Source organism: Fundulus heteroclitus, chromosome 14 (assembly GCF_011125445.2).
Source record: "Fundulus heteroclitus isolate FHET01 chromosome 14, MU-UCD_Fhet_4.1, whole genome shotgun sequence".
Taxonomy (NCBI): domain Eukaryota; kingdom Metazoa; phylum Chordata; class Actinopteri; order Cyprinodontiformes; family Fundulidae; genus Fundulus; species Fundulus heteroclitus.
The window spans coordinates 10625248-10639454 of NC_046374.1; the positions used below are offsets into that span (position 1 = coordinate 10625248).

Genomic DNA, 14207 nt, shown 5'->3' on the forward strand with positions numbered 1-14207 from the left:
AGAGATGCTGAATGAACCCTGGACAGCAGCTGTGATACGACCAAACCTGGCTTTCACTGCCATATCCAGTGGCAGGTCATGTAAATCCTTTGTCAATTCATCATTCTCATATGGATTAATTCCACCCATCCTAGAGATTTTTTTTTTTTGAGATAGCAACCTTCGGAACAGGGTCTAGCTTGTCTCGGTACAGTCCATTGCCTATCTCTTTGGTAGGTTCCATTTTTCAAGCACTTTGCACCTTTATCTTAACTGGACCAGCCAGATTGATAAGGTGTAGCGCTGTAGTTCTGCTCAGCCGCTCTTGGTTTCATCGCACCAGTATGTCCTGCCTTAAACTCAATACTGCAACATGATTGACCTGAACTGTTTTTGTACAAGATGGATTCTCGCGTGTTTGTGAATGCACAAATACCACGAGAATTCGTCTCGCAGGCAAAGTTATCTCTATCTCTCACAGCACAGTATCCGAATCTGCGATGTAAACAAGAACTGTTGCCTCAGAAAATGGCGACTGCATCCCACAATGCACTCCAAAAATCATGTGGCTTTTTGAGCCCCATACTTCTTTCACAAATGCTCTTGTTAAAAATGACAATAATTTCGCTATTAGATTGTGTTTAGGGTGATGCAGTGTTTCTTTTCCACCATACAGCATTTTAGCTTTAGGCGAAAATAATAAAAATAAAAACATGTTTAACTCATGAGGCCAAATATTTGTGGCTTTCTGTCAATGACTGCTTGCACATTATAGTTCTTAGATTTGAAGTTGGTGATTGCTGTGTGGGTTTTAAGTTTGTGCTTTCATTTCAATCTTCCGCCATCAAGCCATATCACCATTGCCAAATTCTAAATCACCTCCCAGCACAAAGAAAAAAAAAACAACTATACCAAATTAACATAAAATCAGTACAATAAAATACTTTTTCTACTTCCTTGTCAAGACTGTGACCTTGAATCAGAGACATGTACCAAAATATTCCCAGACCCTGAATATGCTGTAAAGTTAGGTTGAAATCATAGGGGTGAATTGACTTGTAGACTTCTAGAGTATCCCTCTATTCATTCTGCAAAGAAACATAATTCCCTTGCAAGTTTTGCAGTACATCTTCTTTCTACAGTTAGCAATCACAAACACGAAAAATGGAAAACTGGAAAAAAAAAACGTCAATAGTAAATTGGTCCTTCTTAAGATTATGAAAATACGGTTTGTGCAGTGCGATTAAAAACATGAACAGACATGTGCAGACTTAGAGGTGATAACAGGACAAGTGGAACATCTTAGTCCAGGGCTTAACAGGCCTCTCTCTTTCTTGTTTGGACACTGTGGTTTACCACAGAACTATCCAGGATTTCCCATTTTCCAAAACACACACATTGCTTCACACATCCACACATGAGTGGGACCAGTCGACTCCAGCCCAGCGTATGATAAGGTTAACCACAAACTGTGTAACATAATGTCCCAATCAGTGTTTTACTCACTGATAAGCATTCTTTGTGCATAAGGGTCTTGCTCCTTAACAACTAAAAGGCAAAGGGCTGTGTGATCCCTCAGTGTGTGTACGTTTGCAGTGAAAGCATCATACTGTCTGAACAGTGTTTGATCATTGCCTCCTAAGCCTCTGTCCCTGTGGCCAAATGAATAATCCACTGCAGCAGAAGCCTATGCAACTTTGATTCACACATCTTCAAAGATACCTTACGCTCTCGTTTTTCTACATTTTTCACTATGCATGCTGTTTTTTTTTTATCCCTTTAAGTCCTGTACTCTAAGATACACATTTCTGTCCTTCTGCAAATCCTTGCAAACATCCCAAATATAGTTATTAACCAGAATAGTGTGATAAAAAAGGCATGGAATATACATGAGTGTTTTGCCAATCCTTTGAATATCTACACTGTGTTGAGGTCCAAAAACTGACTGACTGATATAAAAGTAAAAGCAGAAATATACAAATAGCCCAACACACATTTTAAATGTTCCAATTAATAGGAAATCAGCACCTTACTGGGTGGACAACGTTTTGTTTCAAATATCAAATTTATTAAACTTACCAGGTTTTCTAATTCAATTCACCTTCATATTTTTTTTCATTATTTGCCGGATCTGTACGCATTTCTGATGCCAAACTGAGGAAGCACAATCGATCTGCACACAAAGATCCTGCATCTTCTTTCAGATTGACCAAGACCAGAGGAGCTGACCCAATGAAGGACAGCCCAACTTATTTGCATAATGAGGCAGAACTACACACGTAAAATTCAAAAAGCAGACAGACATTTTGAAAAAAAAAATAGACAGAAATAAAAAAGGCTTGTGGAAAAAACAAGCTAAGAGAATTCAAGGGTAAATAAAATAGACAAAAATGCATCTAAAGGTAAAATAAAAATATGAAAAAAAGAAAAGCAGTAAAATTAAAAATGAAATGCTTAGGTTGCTATAGAGCTCTTTTAGCTAATCTATGTTGTCAGATAGATCTGATAAAGTGATTTTTCATTCTTCAGGCGTGGCAGTGATCAAGCCCGGGTATGGCAAGTGAAAGTGATTTTTTTTACCTTCACATTTGTTTGCTAATCAGATAACTTAAAGTTTTTAAGCAACTGGAACTATGATAAACAAGGCGGAGCAAGGACCGCTATCTACTATCTAGTTTCTTCTACTCGCTCTGAGTCAGAAGAGTTTCAAGATTATTAGGAAACTATGCTCTACATCTACATTTACAAGTTTATCTCAGTGTCGTGGGTGACAAGGTGGCTCAAATGTCACACGTGGCATTGACTTCAAGAACAAAGTGTTCGGCCCTTACTTGGACCCGCTCTCTAAAGACCCGAGACTTATGGGGCGACAAACTCTCACATCTGACTGTTACAGGACTACAGGAGATTTTTTTCAGGGTGAGATTATGCTGCTGCAAGAAAAGACAATTTTTACACCTCAAAGTCATTGGACCAGGGGTGCCAATAATTGTGGAGGGGGCAGTATGTGGCCAGAAAGCCAGGAGTATTGTTTTCTCACTGTGATAATTAGATGTCCTAAATCTTGCTAATAATGCTTGTGTGACACAGCTCATGTGTTTCTCTTACTTGCTGCCTTAAGGTAACAATAATTCAAGGCATCTAGTGCTGTTGCCATGGTTAAAACCTGATTGTGTATAAAATAACCCAGTTTAACTTGAATGTGACATAACAGACTGACATTTTTACATCACAGCCAGACTCATCAAAAAGTGTTTGCTTTTCTTTCCAGAAAACATTTATATTATCCTTCTTGAGCACATCATATTAACATTCTTTCTCCTTTCCTGCCCATTTTATTCACTTTACTAGTCCTATGGTCCTCCTGCCTTTTCCTTTTACCTGTAGGCCTTTTTTCCCCACTATCACACATCACTCTTTCCTCCTTGACAAGAGTTAAGCCATCAGTGTCGCCATTTTACAAATAAGACGAAAAAAAAAAAGGACTGCTGAAACGGCTGAGAAGAAAAGTAGCAGAAGACAGAAAAGTGAACGGGCTGGGAAACATGGTTTTTATCATGAGCAGGAGGACAAGGAGGCAAGGAGATGAAAGGCTGAGCAGGTGAGGAGGAGGAGGACGAGGCGGAGGAATGGGAGAGGGATGAAAGGATAAGACGAAAAAGATTGCTGAGTTTTTTTTTCTTTTCATCTCCATCTGCGATGCTGTGACGCCGAGTGTCTGAGGCTCCTTTTGCTGCAGAATGACTCGGCAGAACCAGCAAGGAAGAAAAATTTGGGATGAAAAGGAGGAGAGAGATGGAGAAAGAAAAAAAAAGATAATAAAAGTAAAAGAAATTGGTAAGGAATTGAACACAGGAAGAAGGAGGAGGATGGGATGTAGGAAAAAATTAGCAAAAAAAAAAGATAGGTCTAAACATGACCTGAAACAGAGCAAAAAAAAAGGAAAGACAGGAGAGCATGGCACCGCAGTGAGCCAGAGGTCTGTTTGTCTTCTTAATTCTGGAAATAGCCACACTAAACAGTTATTAACCAAACTATCTTTGAAATGTTTTTAAACTAGTGGAAGAAAAGATGCATGATGACACAGTTTCTAGCGGTGTTGCTTTGCCGCAGGAAGGTTGTGGGTTCAAATCCTTGCCTGGGATCTTTCTGCATGGAGTTTGCCTTTCTCAGCTTTCATGTGTGCGTTCTATCTGGGGACTCGGGCGCCTCCCACTGTCCAAAAACCTGACTGTAAAAGTTATTTTTGTCTCTATTTTGCGCTTGAGAGTATATGAGTGCATGGTAGTTTGTCCTGTGACGGACTGGTGACCTCTCCAGGGTGGACCCTCCCTATAGTCCACTAACAACTGGGGCAAAGATCAGAGGTAGGTTTCCGTTTTTTTAAAGGTGGACAGAAAGCTAAGAAAGTTCAATTAAATTAAATATCCACACAAAGACACTAAAGCAAACAAGTGCAAGTATGTAATAATAACTTTATTACGATAATTGATTTTCAGAGTCTGACTATAACTAACCACAGGTGCATCACAGTCACACAAACACAGTTAAAGAGCTATAGCTCAGTTCATAATTTCATCCCGTTCACTCCTGGGATACGCAACCAGGCAGACATCACATGAGGAAGAGGCGTACGGATGTGATAAAAAGCAGGACAGCCTGTAACCACGCACAGAGCAGACGTGTACTTTTTGCGATACTACCCTTGGGAGAAGCCAGAATGAAAAGACATATTCCAGTAGCGTTTGAGCATTACCCTGACAAATAAACGTTCTACTTACATCAATCCACAAACTGTCTAATCTGACTTTTTTTGTTTTTTTTTTATATGAGAGGAGCAGGCCGTTCTGCTCCCAGAAGGAAAAGACTTAACATACCTGCCTATGAGAGAGAATGTGTATAGAGTTTTTGGTCTCAAATTTTAAGTTGTACTAGGTATGTGAACTTTATGGCATGCTAATCTTGACATCTTTAAAGACTGCTATCATATGTTTCATACAGTCCCACATAAACACGCTGAAAATTATAGAAATACTATAACATTAACAGTCAGAGAGTTTGAGGAAAATGGCACTTGCCGTTTTTGTCTAAAATTATGAATTTGAAATATTCTCATAGTATTTTGTAAAATAATTCAAATTCCTTCTTACTTTCCATTTCCACTTTGTCCCATTTGTCAAATCTGACCAGCTTCCCCATCTCTGCTAAGGTAGTGGTCCCCAACACCCCCAAAAAAGACTCAATTACTTAACGTTGTATTTATGATTGGAGTCTGAACAATGTTTTATTTTGAAAAATGAACAAATTCTCTGTTACAGCCTTCCGTGTGTCACTCTTGACGCGTGTTTCAGTCACATCCTACTTGGTATCTAACCATGTTGCTAAGGCTCAGAAGCCATTCCCTTTTGGACAACGAATTGATTTTGCCCACCTTTAAAGACATTTGCTGTGAACTTCTAGGGGATACTGTGCAATCACGGCGGCAAAAGGATTAAATAAGAATTTTTGCAATGACAAAAAGTAAAATGACGTAGTAGAACGGACATAAGCGACACAAGTCAGGTGTAATTTTCTTCCATCACGCCTAGATGGGATAATCTCGTTTCAGAGAAACAAGCTTAAAGCTCCCACTGATTCAGCATTATCGAGAGTTGAATTTTAATACATTAGTCAGAAATATTTGTAATATTATTACAGTTAGAAAATACCAGTGTTTGTGCCAGTGGTATCATTTGATTTAGTTGGATTTTCTTTTTTTTTCTTTTTTTACAGTGTAAAATGGATTTAGTATATGGCACACTGCAGATTGACCACTGCCTTTAATGATGTCTAAAGGAAAATTGGTGACATTGGATTTTAATTAGGGGCATCAGCGTAAAGGGTATTAATACCTCACAGTTTTTACGTTTTCACTGCAAAAGATTTATGAAACTATGTAAAGTCATAATTAATTAATTAGAATATTACTGAAAAGTTTATTTATTTTAGTGACTCAGTTTACAAAGGGAAACACATTGCAATCATTAACACAGGCTGACAATGTTTTCAAGCCTTTATTTCCTTTAATCATGATTTTGTTCCACCTCCAGCTACTAAAAAAATGCATTTGAGACAACAGTATTGCATCAGACCAATAGAAAAGCAGCATTTTTCATATAGAAATGGGGGCTTAATGAAATGTATCTTTAATACTGGCTTAAAGCTTGTTTTTTCTTTTCAAAAGGCACGTTTAATCTTACAAACAAGCCTCTTAGAAATGCATATTCTCATTTATTGAATATGACGGTAGACTTTTCCTCGCACACATATTCACTTTTTATTGGTCTACAGCAACAGAAATTCCAAATCCAATTCACTGAAGTGTGCGATTGTAATGTTACGACATGGTAAAAAGTTACAGGGTTAAAAAAATAAAGGATTTTTACCGTGTATGATAATGTAAGAGCTGGCTAGAGAAGAAAGCACCAGCAGACATACGCCTACAAACAAACAAACAAACAAACAAAAAAAAAAACCCAACAACACAGGAGCTAAAACACAATATGCAAATCACAATACACAAACACTCACATTAACACACACAGACAAAACCTGCGCTCTGACGCTCCAGAAACACACAAAAGGTGAATCACAATGCGGCTGCTTGGATACCAACCATTGTAACCCTGTGGAAGCTGACCTTTACAGTCACAGTCCAGGGGCGGATCCAGGATTTTTCAAAGGGGGGTGCGCACGTAAGGGTCATGTCAAGACAATGTGAGGCTAAATGACCATAGAATGCCATCTTTACTCTTCCACACTACCCTAATTATTCATCTATGGGTTTTTGAATTGATAATCATTTTAATGGATGAACATAAGTGGAATTAGCATGATTATATTATTTTAATTGAAAAAGAATTTTTAAGACAAAATTTCTTGGTTTTTACAGCATGCACAAGGTTAAAAAGTAGTTTGAAGAAAGAATTATCCTTAAAAAAATATTCTTATCAACAATTAATCAAACAAAGATTTTCTTTATTTCAATAAATTATATTTATTTAGTAAAATGGACGTAGCTGTACCTCGTAACAGGTATAACTGACAGAAGGTGAAGAATCATAGAAATGTTTGGGTAGCACTTCATATTTGTTATCCTTAGAATTTCAGGGAGAGAGCTGAGTTTTTCCACTGATGATGACCACTTTGTGTGCCACAACTTCATTTCCTGCCTGAATGTTGATCCTGATGGTAGATCATCTTTATATGATGTAAAGATCTATTTCTCACTCTCATCGTTCATCATATGCAAGTTGCTTTGAAATAGTTTTAGTCGCGTTGTAATAACGCGAGACCTGAGCTGTGAGCAATTCAAATTCATGCTCGGACAGACCTGGCTGCAGAAACAAATTACAGGAGGGCATTACACTTTTCAGGGGGGCACACCTTAAAAAAAAAAAAAAAAAAGCATTTTACATGCTTTAGGCTGAACAGTGGCTCTGTGACATCTCCTACAGTGTTAAGAAACAAACTCTCAATAAAATCCCAAAATCTAAAAAAAAAAATCAAACAAAAAGATATAGTTTATTCAGTGTTACCAAATTAGGCAGCTTTCCACCCAATTAGGCTTCTTTTGAACACAATGAGCTAAAATAGGTTATGGGCTGGTTGTAAAAATTTGGGAAGCTTTTTACATTTGTTGGGCTTTTAGAAAGAATTACTAACAAAATATATATCACAATGGTTGTCCATGTCTGGAAAAAAACTAAAACCATTTTAATAAAATGCCATCTCATTGAACTCATTTTACTGGTCAATTTATTTTTTAAATGAGTCGAATCTGACATCATCAATGAATAATAGATATTATGAATAATATTGATTGTTATAATAAAACAAGAAAATAATAATGGTTAATCAAGTGTCACTATGAAATTGTATTGGTCTCTGTAAATCCCCCTAGAGGGGTTGAGTTCTACTAAAAGAAAAATGTTTTATTGAGCTCTATAAGACAAATTAAGTTTATATTAAGGTAAGGTTTTTTTTCCCGGTTGATATCATGGTTGTTAAAGTGATTTTGTGTGTTATTTGGTTGACTGATTGTACATTTTGTGTACATAGTGGCATGTTCTCATGTGTTTCATACTTCTGCGCTTTTAACATAAGAGAGCTTGAGATTTGGGCTTGTTTTTTTCTTTTTAGTTGGGCAGGTTTTATGCTGGTTTGAGATGGAAACTAACAGTGAGATACAGAAACCTGTAGAGCTGTCTTGACTCAAAAGTCAAGCATTAGCATACATAAACATGAGCAATGGTGTCAGGCTGAACACTGACTGAAATAAAAATTCATACTAGAAGAGGTTCTGTAATTACAGCAGCTAGGAGCACAAGAATAAGAACAAAGCAGAGTTCCCTTCTACCTGAAGTAACCCAAGTTTCTTCAGTTTGGCAGTTTTACTCCTGAGTTTTGCTCCTTGTGCTGCTAGCTGTCTAGCTAACCCTCCTAGCTGTCTAGCTAACCCTCCTAGCATCAATGTTTACTCCAGTGTTGACTTCAAACAGACGTTTCAAACAGAAATTAATAGCGCTGCTTCCAGCTCGTTCTCGGTTACTTCTTTGTCTCTTCTTCTAATTGTTTGGTAATCAAACCGAATATCCATCCCGCTCTACCAACACCGACGGTGACCACAGCCGAGCCACGCCGCTGGCTTCGCTCTGAAAGCTATTTGTATGACCAAGTGACCCGCCCCTCTCCAGCTGTAATTGGCTAGTATGTTGTCTTCAGTCGTTGATTTGATTGGTTGAATTGTTTGATTGACACATCAAAGATAGTACGACCAGAGCGATGGCCACTCTGAGGTAAAAAAAAAAAAAAGTACAGCTTCCGCCCAATGCCCGTCCGCTCTAAAAAAATAATTTTCGTCTCCAAAAGGGGGTGCGCGCGCCACCCGCGCCCCTGCCTGAATCCGCCATTGCAGTCACACAAACACTTACCTTCCTCTACGGTGGAGTCGAGCTGAGTGACTTTCACAGCTAGCTGGTCCACTCGCTCCTGCAGGCTGCTCATCCTCAGGTAGAAGCTGTTGGCTTCGTTGAACAGCTCTCCAAAAATGTCTTCAGCATGGCGACCTGTACAGAACACACAGACAAACGCATCGCTCATACAACGTTTAAGAGGGAATGTTGCTCCATCTCTTTAGATGAACTGCTCAGGGAGTTTTACCAGCATTTTGTGGCAGGCGATGCCAGCAGAGTAGAAGTTTAATGCTGACTCTTCTAGTTTAGTTCTGGTCTTGGAAAGACTGAGTAAAGAGGTCTCAATTGACCTGAGGGATCTACACGGTTCATACCTGACCAGCAACCCTGAAAAGTACTTAGGCTCCAGACTAGCCAGTACCTTATAGACAGTCTTGATTTTAAAATCTAGAATTTTACAAACTTTTACAAAGATCTTTTAGAAGGCTGTTATGATAACAGACTTTATGTGGATGTTGCACTTTAGGCCCGAGCACATTGATAGACCAAGGTTTCAGGTGTTCTCTGTGATCTTACGGTGTCCAGTTGAGTCCTAACCATGAATTTGAAACTAAACTATGAAGTTGTGTTTCATCATCATATTTGGTAAGATATGTTATTCTACTTCATATTCTGAGATAGAGGAAGAACACAGAAACAAAAGTGGCTCAAAAATGGAACTTTGGGGAATCCCAAAATGTAATCTTTATTTTCTCGGGTTTGCAATTTCCAAGAGACACAAAGGACACATGTCTCCCAAACAATATCTAAACCATTTTAGAACAGAACTACACATTCCTACCCAGTTTTTCCAGACGATCAGAATGTTATGATTAACTGTCTTGAAAGCAGGATTGAGATCTGGTAATCCCAACTCACAAGTTTTTTTTAAAAAGTCCACTCGACTCATGTCATTTTAAGTTTTACCAACATTCTCAGTGCCACATATAGATCTTTTTTTTTTTTTTTTTTTCTAAAGAAAACAAAGTATATTATATATACTTATATACTGATCTGCCCTTTCAGTGATCTCATCTAAAATGCTATGTGATGGGCAGTAGATGATTTAAAGAAACTGAGAAAAAAAAAAGAGGTTGTCTTGACGCAGCTTCTTCTCGGCTCCATCTGTCGTCTGTCTCTGCAGGACGGGCAGCCTCCTGCTGTGAATCCAGTCGGACTGCAAACCAAAAAAGACCTCAACGTCTCTGTGAAACCATGACAGGCGAGAGGGGGATGCAAATGCGAGCTAAACCAGATTGCGATGCGCAAACAGACATCCATCGCTCCCTTTTTCCTGTATCCACTGCTCAGCTTCCAGCATGACAGACGGAGCAGAGGCAGAGCCTTTACTCATCCGGAATGAGCTGTCACACATCTAATTTAGCCCATAACTGATAAAAACACATTTAGAGAGAAGATTTCCCGCTGCACATATCATCTGAGTGGACTTGGCTGAGCTTAACGTTCACGTGAAGTTTTGTCCTTGCTGGTAAATTTTTTGTTTACATTCGTAATGAGTTGTTTAAAGGGCAATAAATAAAGCAGCCGATTAGAAACTGCATCGCTAATTTATCTGAAATTCATGGATTTTTGCACCGATTGCTTAAGAGGGTGACTGGGCGTGTATTTCAAAGGCACCATCTTTGGTGTTAAAATTTAAGTGAAGCTATTGAAAGTTATAAAAAAGTGTTAAATTAATTCACTGCTTGCTGCTGCTGTAGCATATTCTTATACAAAAATCTATGAACGGCTGGTCATTTTTATATCCTATGGCTGCAATAAATATTTCTTATTAAATGCCTGCCATCTAACCTACCTAAACCACTATTTTGTCATTGGAATATGTTTTTTACCTAATCCTTTACTATACATGGCACTATACAGGGTAGTCTGATGTGTTTATTCTAAACCGAGCATGTTTCTGTTTTAGTCGAGAAATTGACAAATTATGTAGCATATCTACAACGTTATTAGTCTGCTGAAGTTTAATTACTGTATATTTAAAAGTCTACAAGGAAGTCTGTTGTTTTTTTTCTCTTTTTTTTGACAGTCAACCCCCCTTTTGGTCCATAATAACAATGTAGTCCCTTCAAATTATACTAAAATGTGATTTCTTTCCACTTTACTTTGTTTTGTTGTGTTTATTGCATGAAGGAACTACTGCACTGATGTCATTTAGCAGACTGAAGATCACTGAAGTTCCTGAAGCTGAAGAAGTGGTTCCAGGACGTTGATCTCTTCTGCTTACAAAAACGATGTAAACGCATTTATTTATCATCTCTGTTCTACTTAACTTAATACCTACATTTGTCTGCAATGGAGTAATGAGGTAACATTTCCTATTTCTTACTCTCCAAAAGACTGAGCCAGGCGCATTTTGAACTTGTTTGTTGTAAAGCTTGGAAAATGTTTGATAGAATTAAAATCCCATAACAGTGAACACGATCTCCCAAATCATTGGTTGGGTGACTGAGCCAAACGAACTGTACATCCAGTACAATGGGTGCTGAACGACACAATTTGGGGCTCAATCTCTGATACATTTCCTTTCAATTTATCAGCAAATACAGTATATAAGTGCAGCTGTAACATTTAATAAGGACATTTGTAGATTGTATTATTTGCCCTAATAGTTCAGTTTAGGACGGACACCAGGGAAAGTTTATTCTCCTCAGAGGAGCGAATCTCAGGAATATGCAGGTGGCAGTAAAAATCTCGGACAAATCGTCCTTTTTCTATCCACCACGATGCAACATGTTAACTCATAAATTCTTGTGCGTTGTTGCAGATTTAAAACAAGTCCTTTATGTGATAGAACTGAATAAAAAAACTCCTTATTTAAACCCTCGTCATTTGGGTTAGGGCCGGGGCTCCAAGCGACAAAGTCCCAAATTCAGAGTTAGACCTTCAGATAAAAGTTGTCTCTTTTTATTTGCTTGCTTAATAAATATGTACAGCTTGGGAAGCATTTTCAGACTCTGATTTTTAAAACAGCAGACATCTTGTAAAAGACTTAATAGGATTATCTAGAAGATAATGTGCAAGAATATTGCAATATAAATAAGCAATTAAGTAGAAGATACATTCTTTTCTATTCATAACAAGTACAATTTACTTAATATCCCTCACAAAATAAAATGTAAATGAAAATACATAAGATTTAAAGTAGTAGACACACAAGTAATTTAGTAGGAGATTTTGATTGTCTTATTGTGAATGGGAATTACATTCCAAAATAAATGTATAAAAACTTTGTATCATTTTTAAGAGACATTTTGAAGTCAACATTAGTAGCTTCTTTTTTTTCTGTGAACTCACTCAGACTGCCCAGCTGTTTGATGATGGCCGCCAGTGTGCTGTTGGTGACACACTCCAGTTCACTGGTCACCCCGTCCGGCAGCGCCCCGCGGCACAAATGCCGGGGTTCAATGTTCCTCTTCACCAGCGGCATGCTGCTCTATGCCTGCGGAAACAACGGAGAAAAAAAATAAAGAAATGAAGAAGAAAGGAAACTGCTCTGTTTTGCGTTTCTTTTTACTTCTCTCTAATTCATCTTGACTGTTTTATGGTGATGACTTGTTTTCTGTAACTTGTAGCTCTGCAGCCTCCCTGTGAACGGTCTCCATATATTAGCTCAGATGGATGCAAATATACCAACATTTCTGGGAAAAAAAAAGAAGAATGACAAGGAATGACTTGGGGTTTATTGTCCTGATGGAAACCAAGGTGTCATGTCCACCGTGGGGCGCAGACACCCGTCATGCTGTCTAATGCCAGAGTGCCTCGTGCGAGCCAGAGACTAAATGAGCCAGAAAGAATTTTCTAAATGGTGCTAATGAGCTTGAAACTGGGCAGAGGGACCAGAAGGGTCTGACAGGAAGACATGGAAAAAAAGACAAGACAATATGAGTGAATACCAGTGGTGCGTGCCACTAGAAGTAAAGCTCCTCTGGGGCCCAAGCCACCCCACTGTGAAGACTGAAATGCGCCTTTGAACCTTTAAAAGGCACGGTACGTATATGAAAGTCCTTGCTAAAGAAGCTACAGGTGCATCTGTAAGAAATTAAAATACCATCCAAATTCAGTTCAAATATTGAAACAAATATACAATATCTGACAAAAGTGAGTACAGCCCTCATCTTTTTCTAAATATTTTATTAGACATTTTCATGGGACAACATTGAATATATATATGTCAATTTGATACAATGTAAAGTAGTCAGCAAACCGCTGGCAACAAAAGTAAGTAAGTAAAAATGTCCAAATTGTGCCAATTAGTCATTATCAGTCCCTGGTGATAATTTACACCCGTAGCGTTACAAGGTCTCAGGTGTGAAGGGCGAACAGATGTGCTAAATACATGCTGGTCACTGGAAGTTCAACATGGCACCTCACTGCAAAGAACTCTGAGAATCTGAACAAATGATTGACGTTCTTCATCAAGAGGGCAGATGCTATAGGAAGATTGCCAAAAACCCTGAAACTGTGCTGCAGCAAGATGGGACCAAGCCCACACAGCAGTTTAACCGGACAGTATTCCTATCAGATCAGACCCTGCTATGACCCACCAAAGAAGGTGAGGGCACGTGCTAAGTGTCATTTCCGGAGGGTGTCTTTAAAAAAAATAAATGCAGCCTTCCTGTAGCGGAAAAAGGAGTGGGAGGTGTGGTTGGGTGGGACCCTGGGCTGCCACAGCATCAAATTGGTCTGTATGGCTGTCGTCCCAGAAGAAAGCCACAAACGGTTTGCTGAAGACAAACAGAGTAAGAACATGGCTAACTGGAACTATGTCCTTTGGCCCGATGAGACTAAGATACACTTATTTGGTTCAATTGGTGTAAAGCATTTGTGGCAGCATCCGGAGAAGTACAAAACCAAGTGTGCCTTGCCTACAGTCGAGCGTGGTGGTGAAACACACCTCCAAGACAACCACCGCCTTGGTAAAGAAACTGAGGGTAAAAAGGTGGCGGCCCAGCCAAGCAGCCCTGTGGCAACCTGAGAAGTTCTAGTGAACTCCATGTCCATCAGAGTTCAGGCAGTACTGCAAAATAACAGCCACAGAAAGTATTAAAAACACTTTGGGAACAGTGTGGACATGTTCACTCAGGGGTGTGAAGGGACATCACATTTAAACTGTTACATTTAAACAGTTCCAAAGTTACCTTATTGTTTCCTATTTTCACATTTTCGTGAATCTGTATGCTTTGATTTGTCTGTCAGTTCGATGCTGGAACA

General features: G+C 38.7%; 1 protein-coding gene across 3 annotated transcripts in view; it reads right to left on the bottom strand.

Annotated features, from left to right (window-relative positions):
• Positions 1 to 14207, bottom strand: part of zgc:109889 (WH2 domain-containing protein) — a 47357-nt gene that overhangs the window by 13992 nt on the left and 19158 nt on the right. For all 3 annotated transcript variants that reach the window (XM_036146270.1, XM_036146271.1, XM_036146269.1), the window contains exons 2-3: positions 12291 to 12435; positions 8952 to 9086 (exon numbers count right to left, since the gene is read on the bottom strand). In XM_036146270.1, the coding sequence (XP_036002163.1) occupies positions 8952 to 9086; positions 12291 to 12423 (268 nt within the window). In that variant the 5' untranslated portion in view covers positions 12424 to 12435. The remainder of the gene's footprint in view (positions 1 to 8951; positions 9087 to 12290; positions 12436 to 14207) is intronic.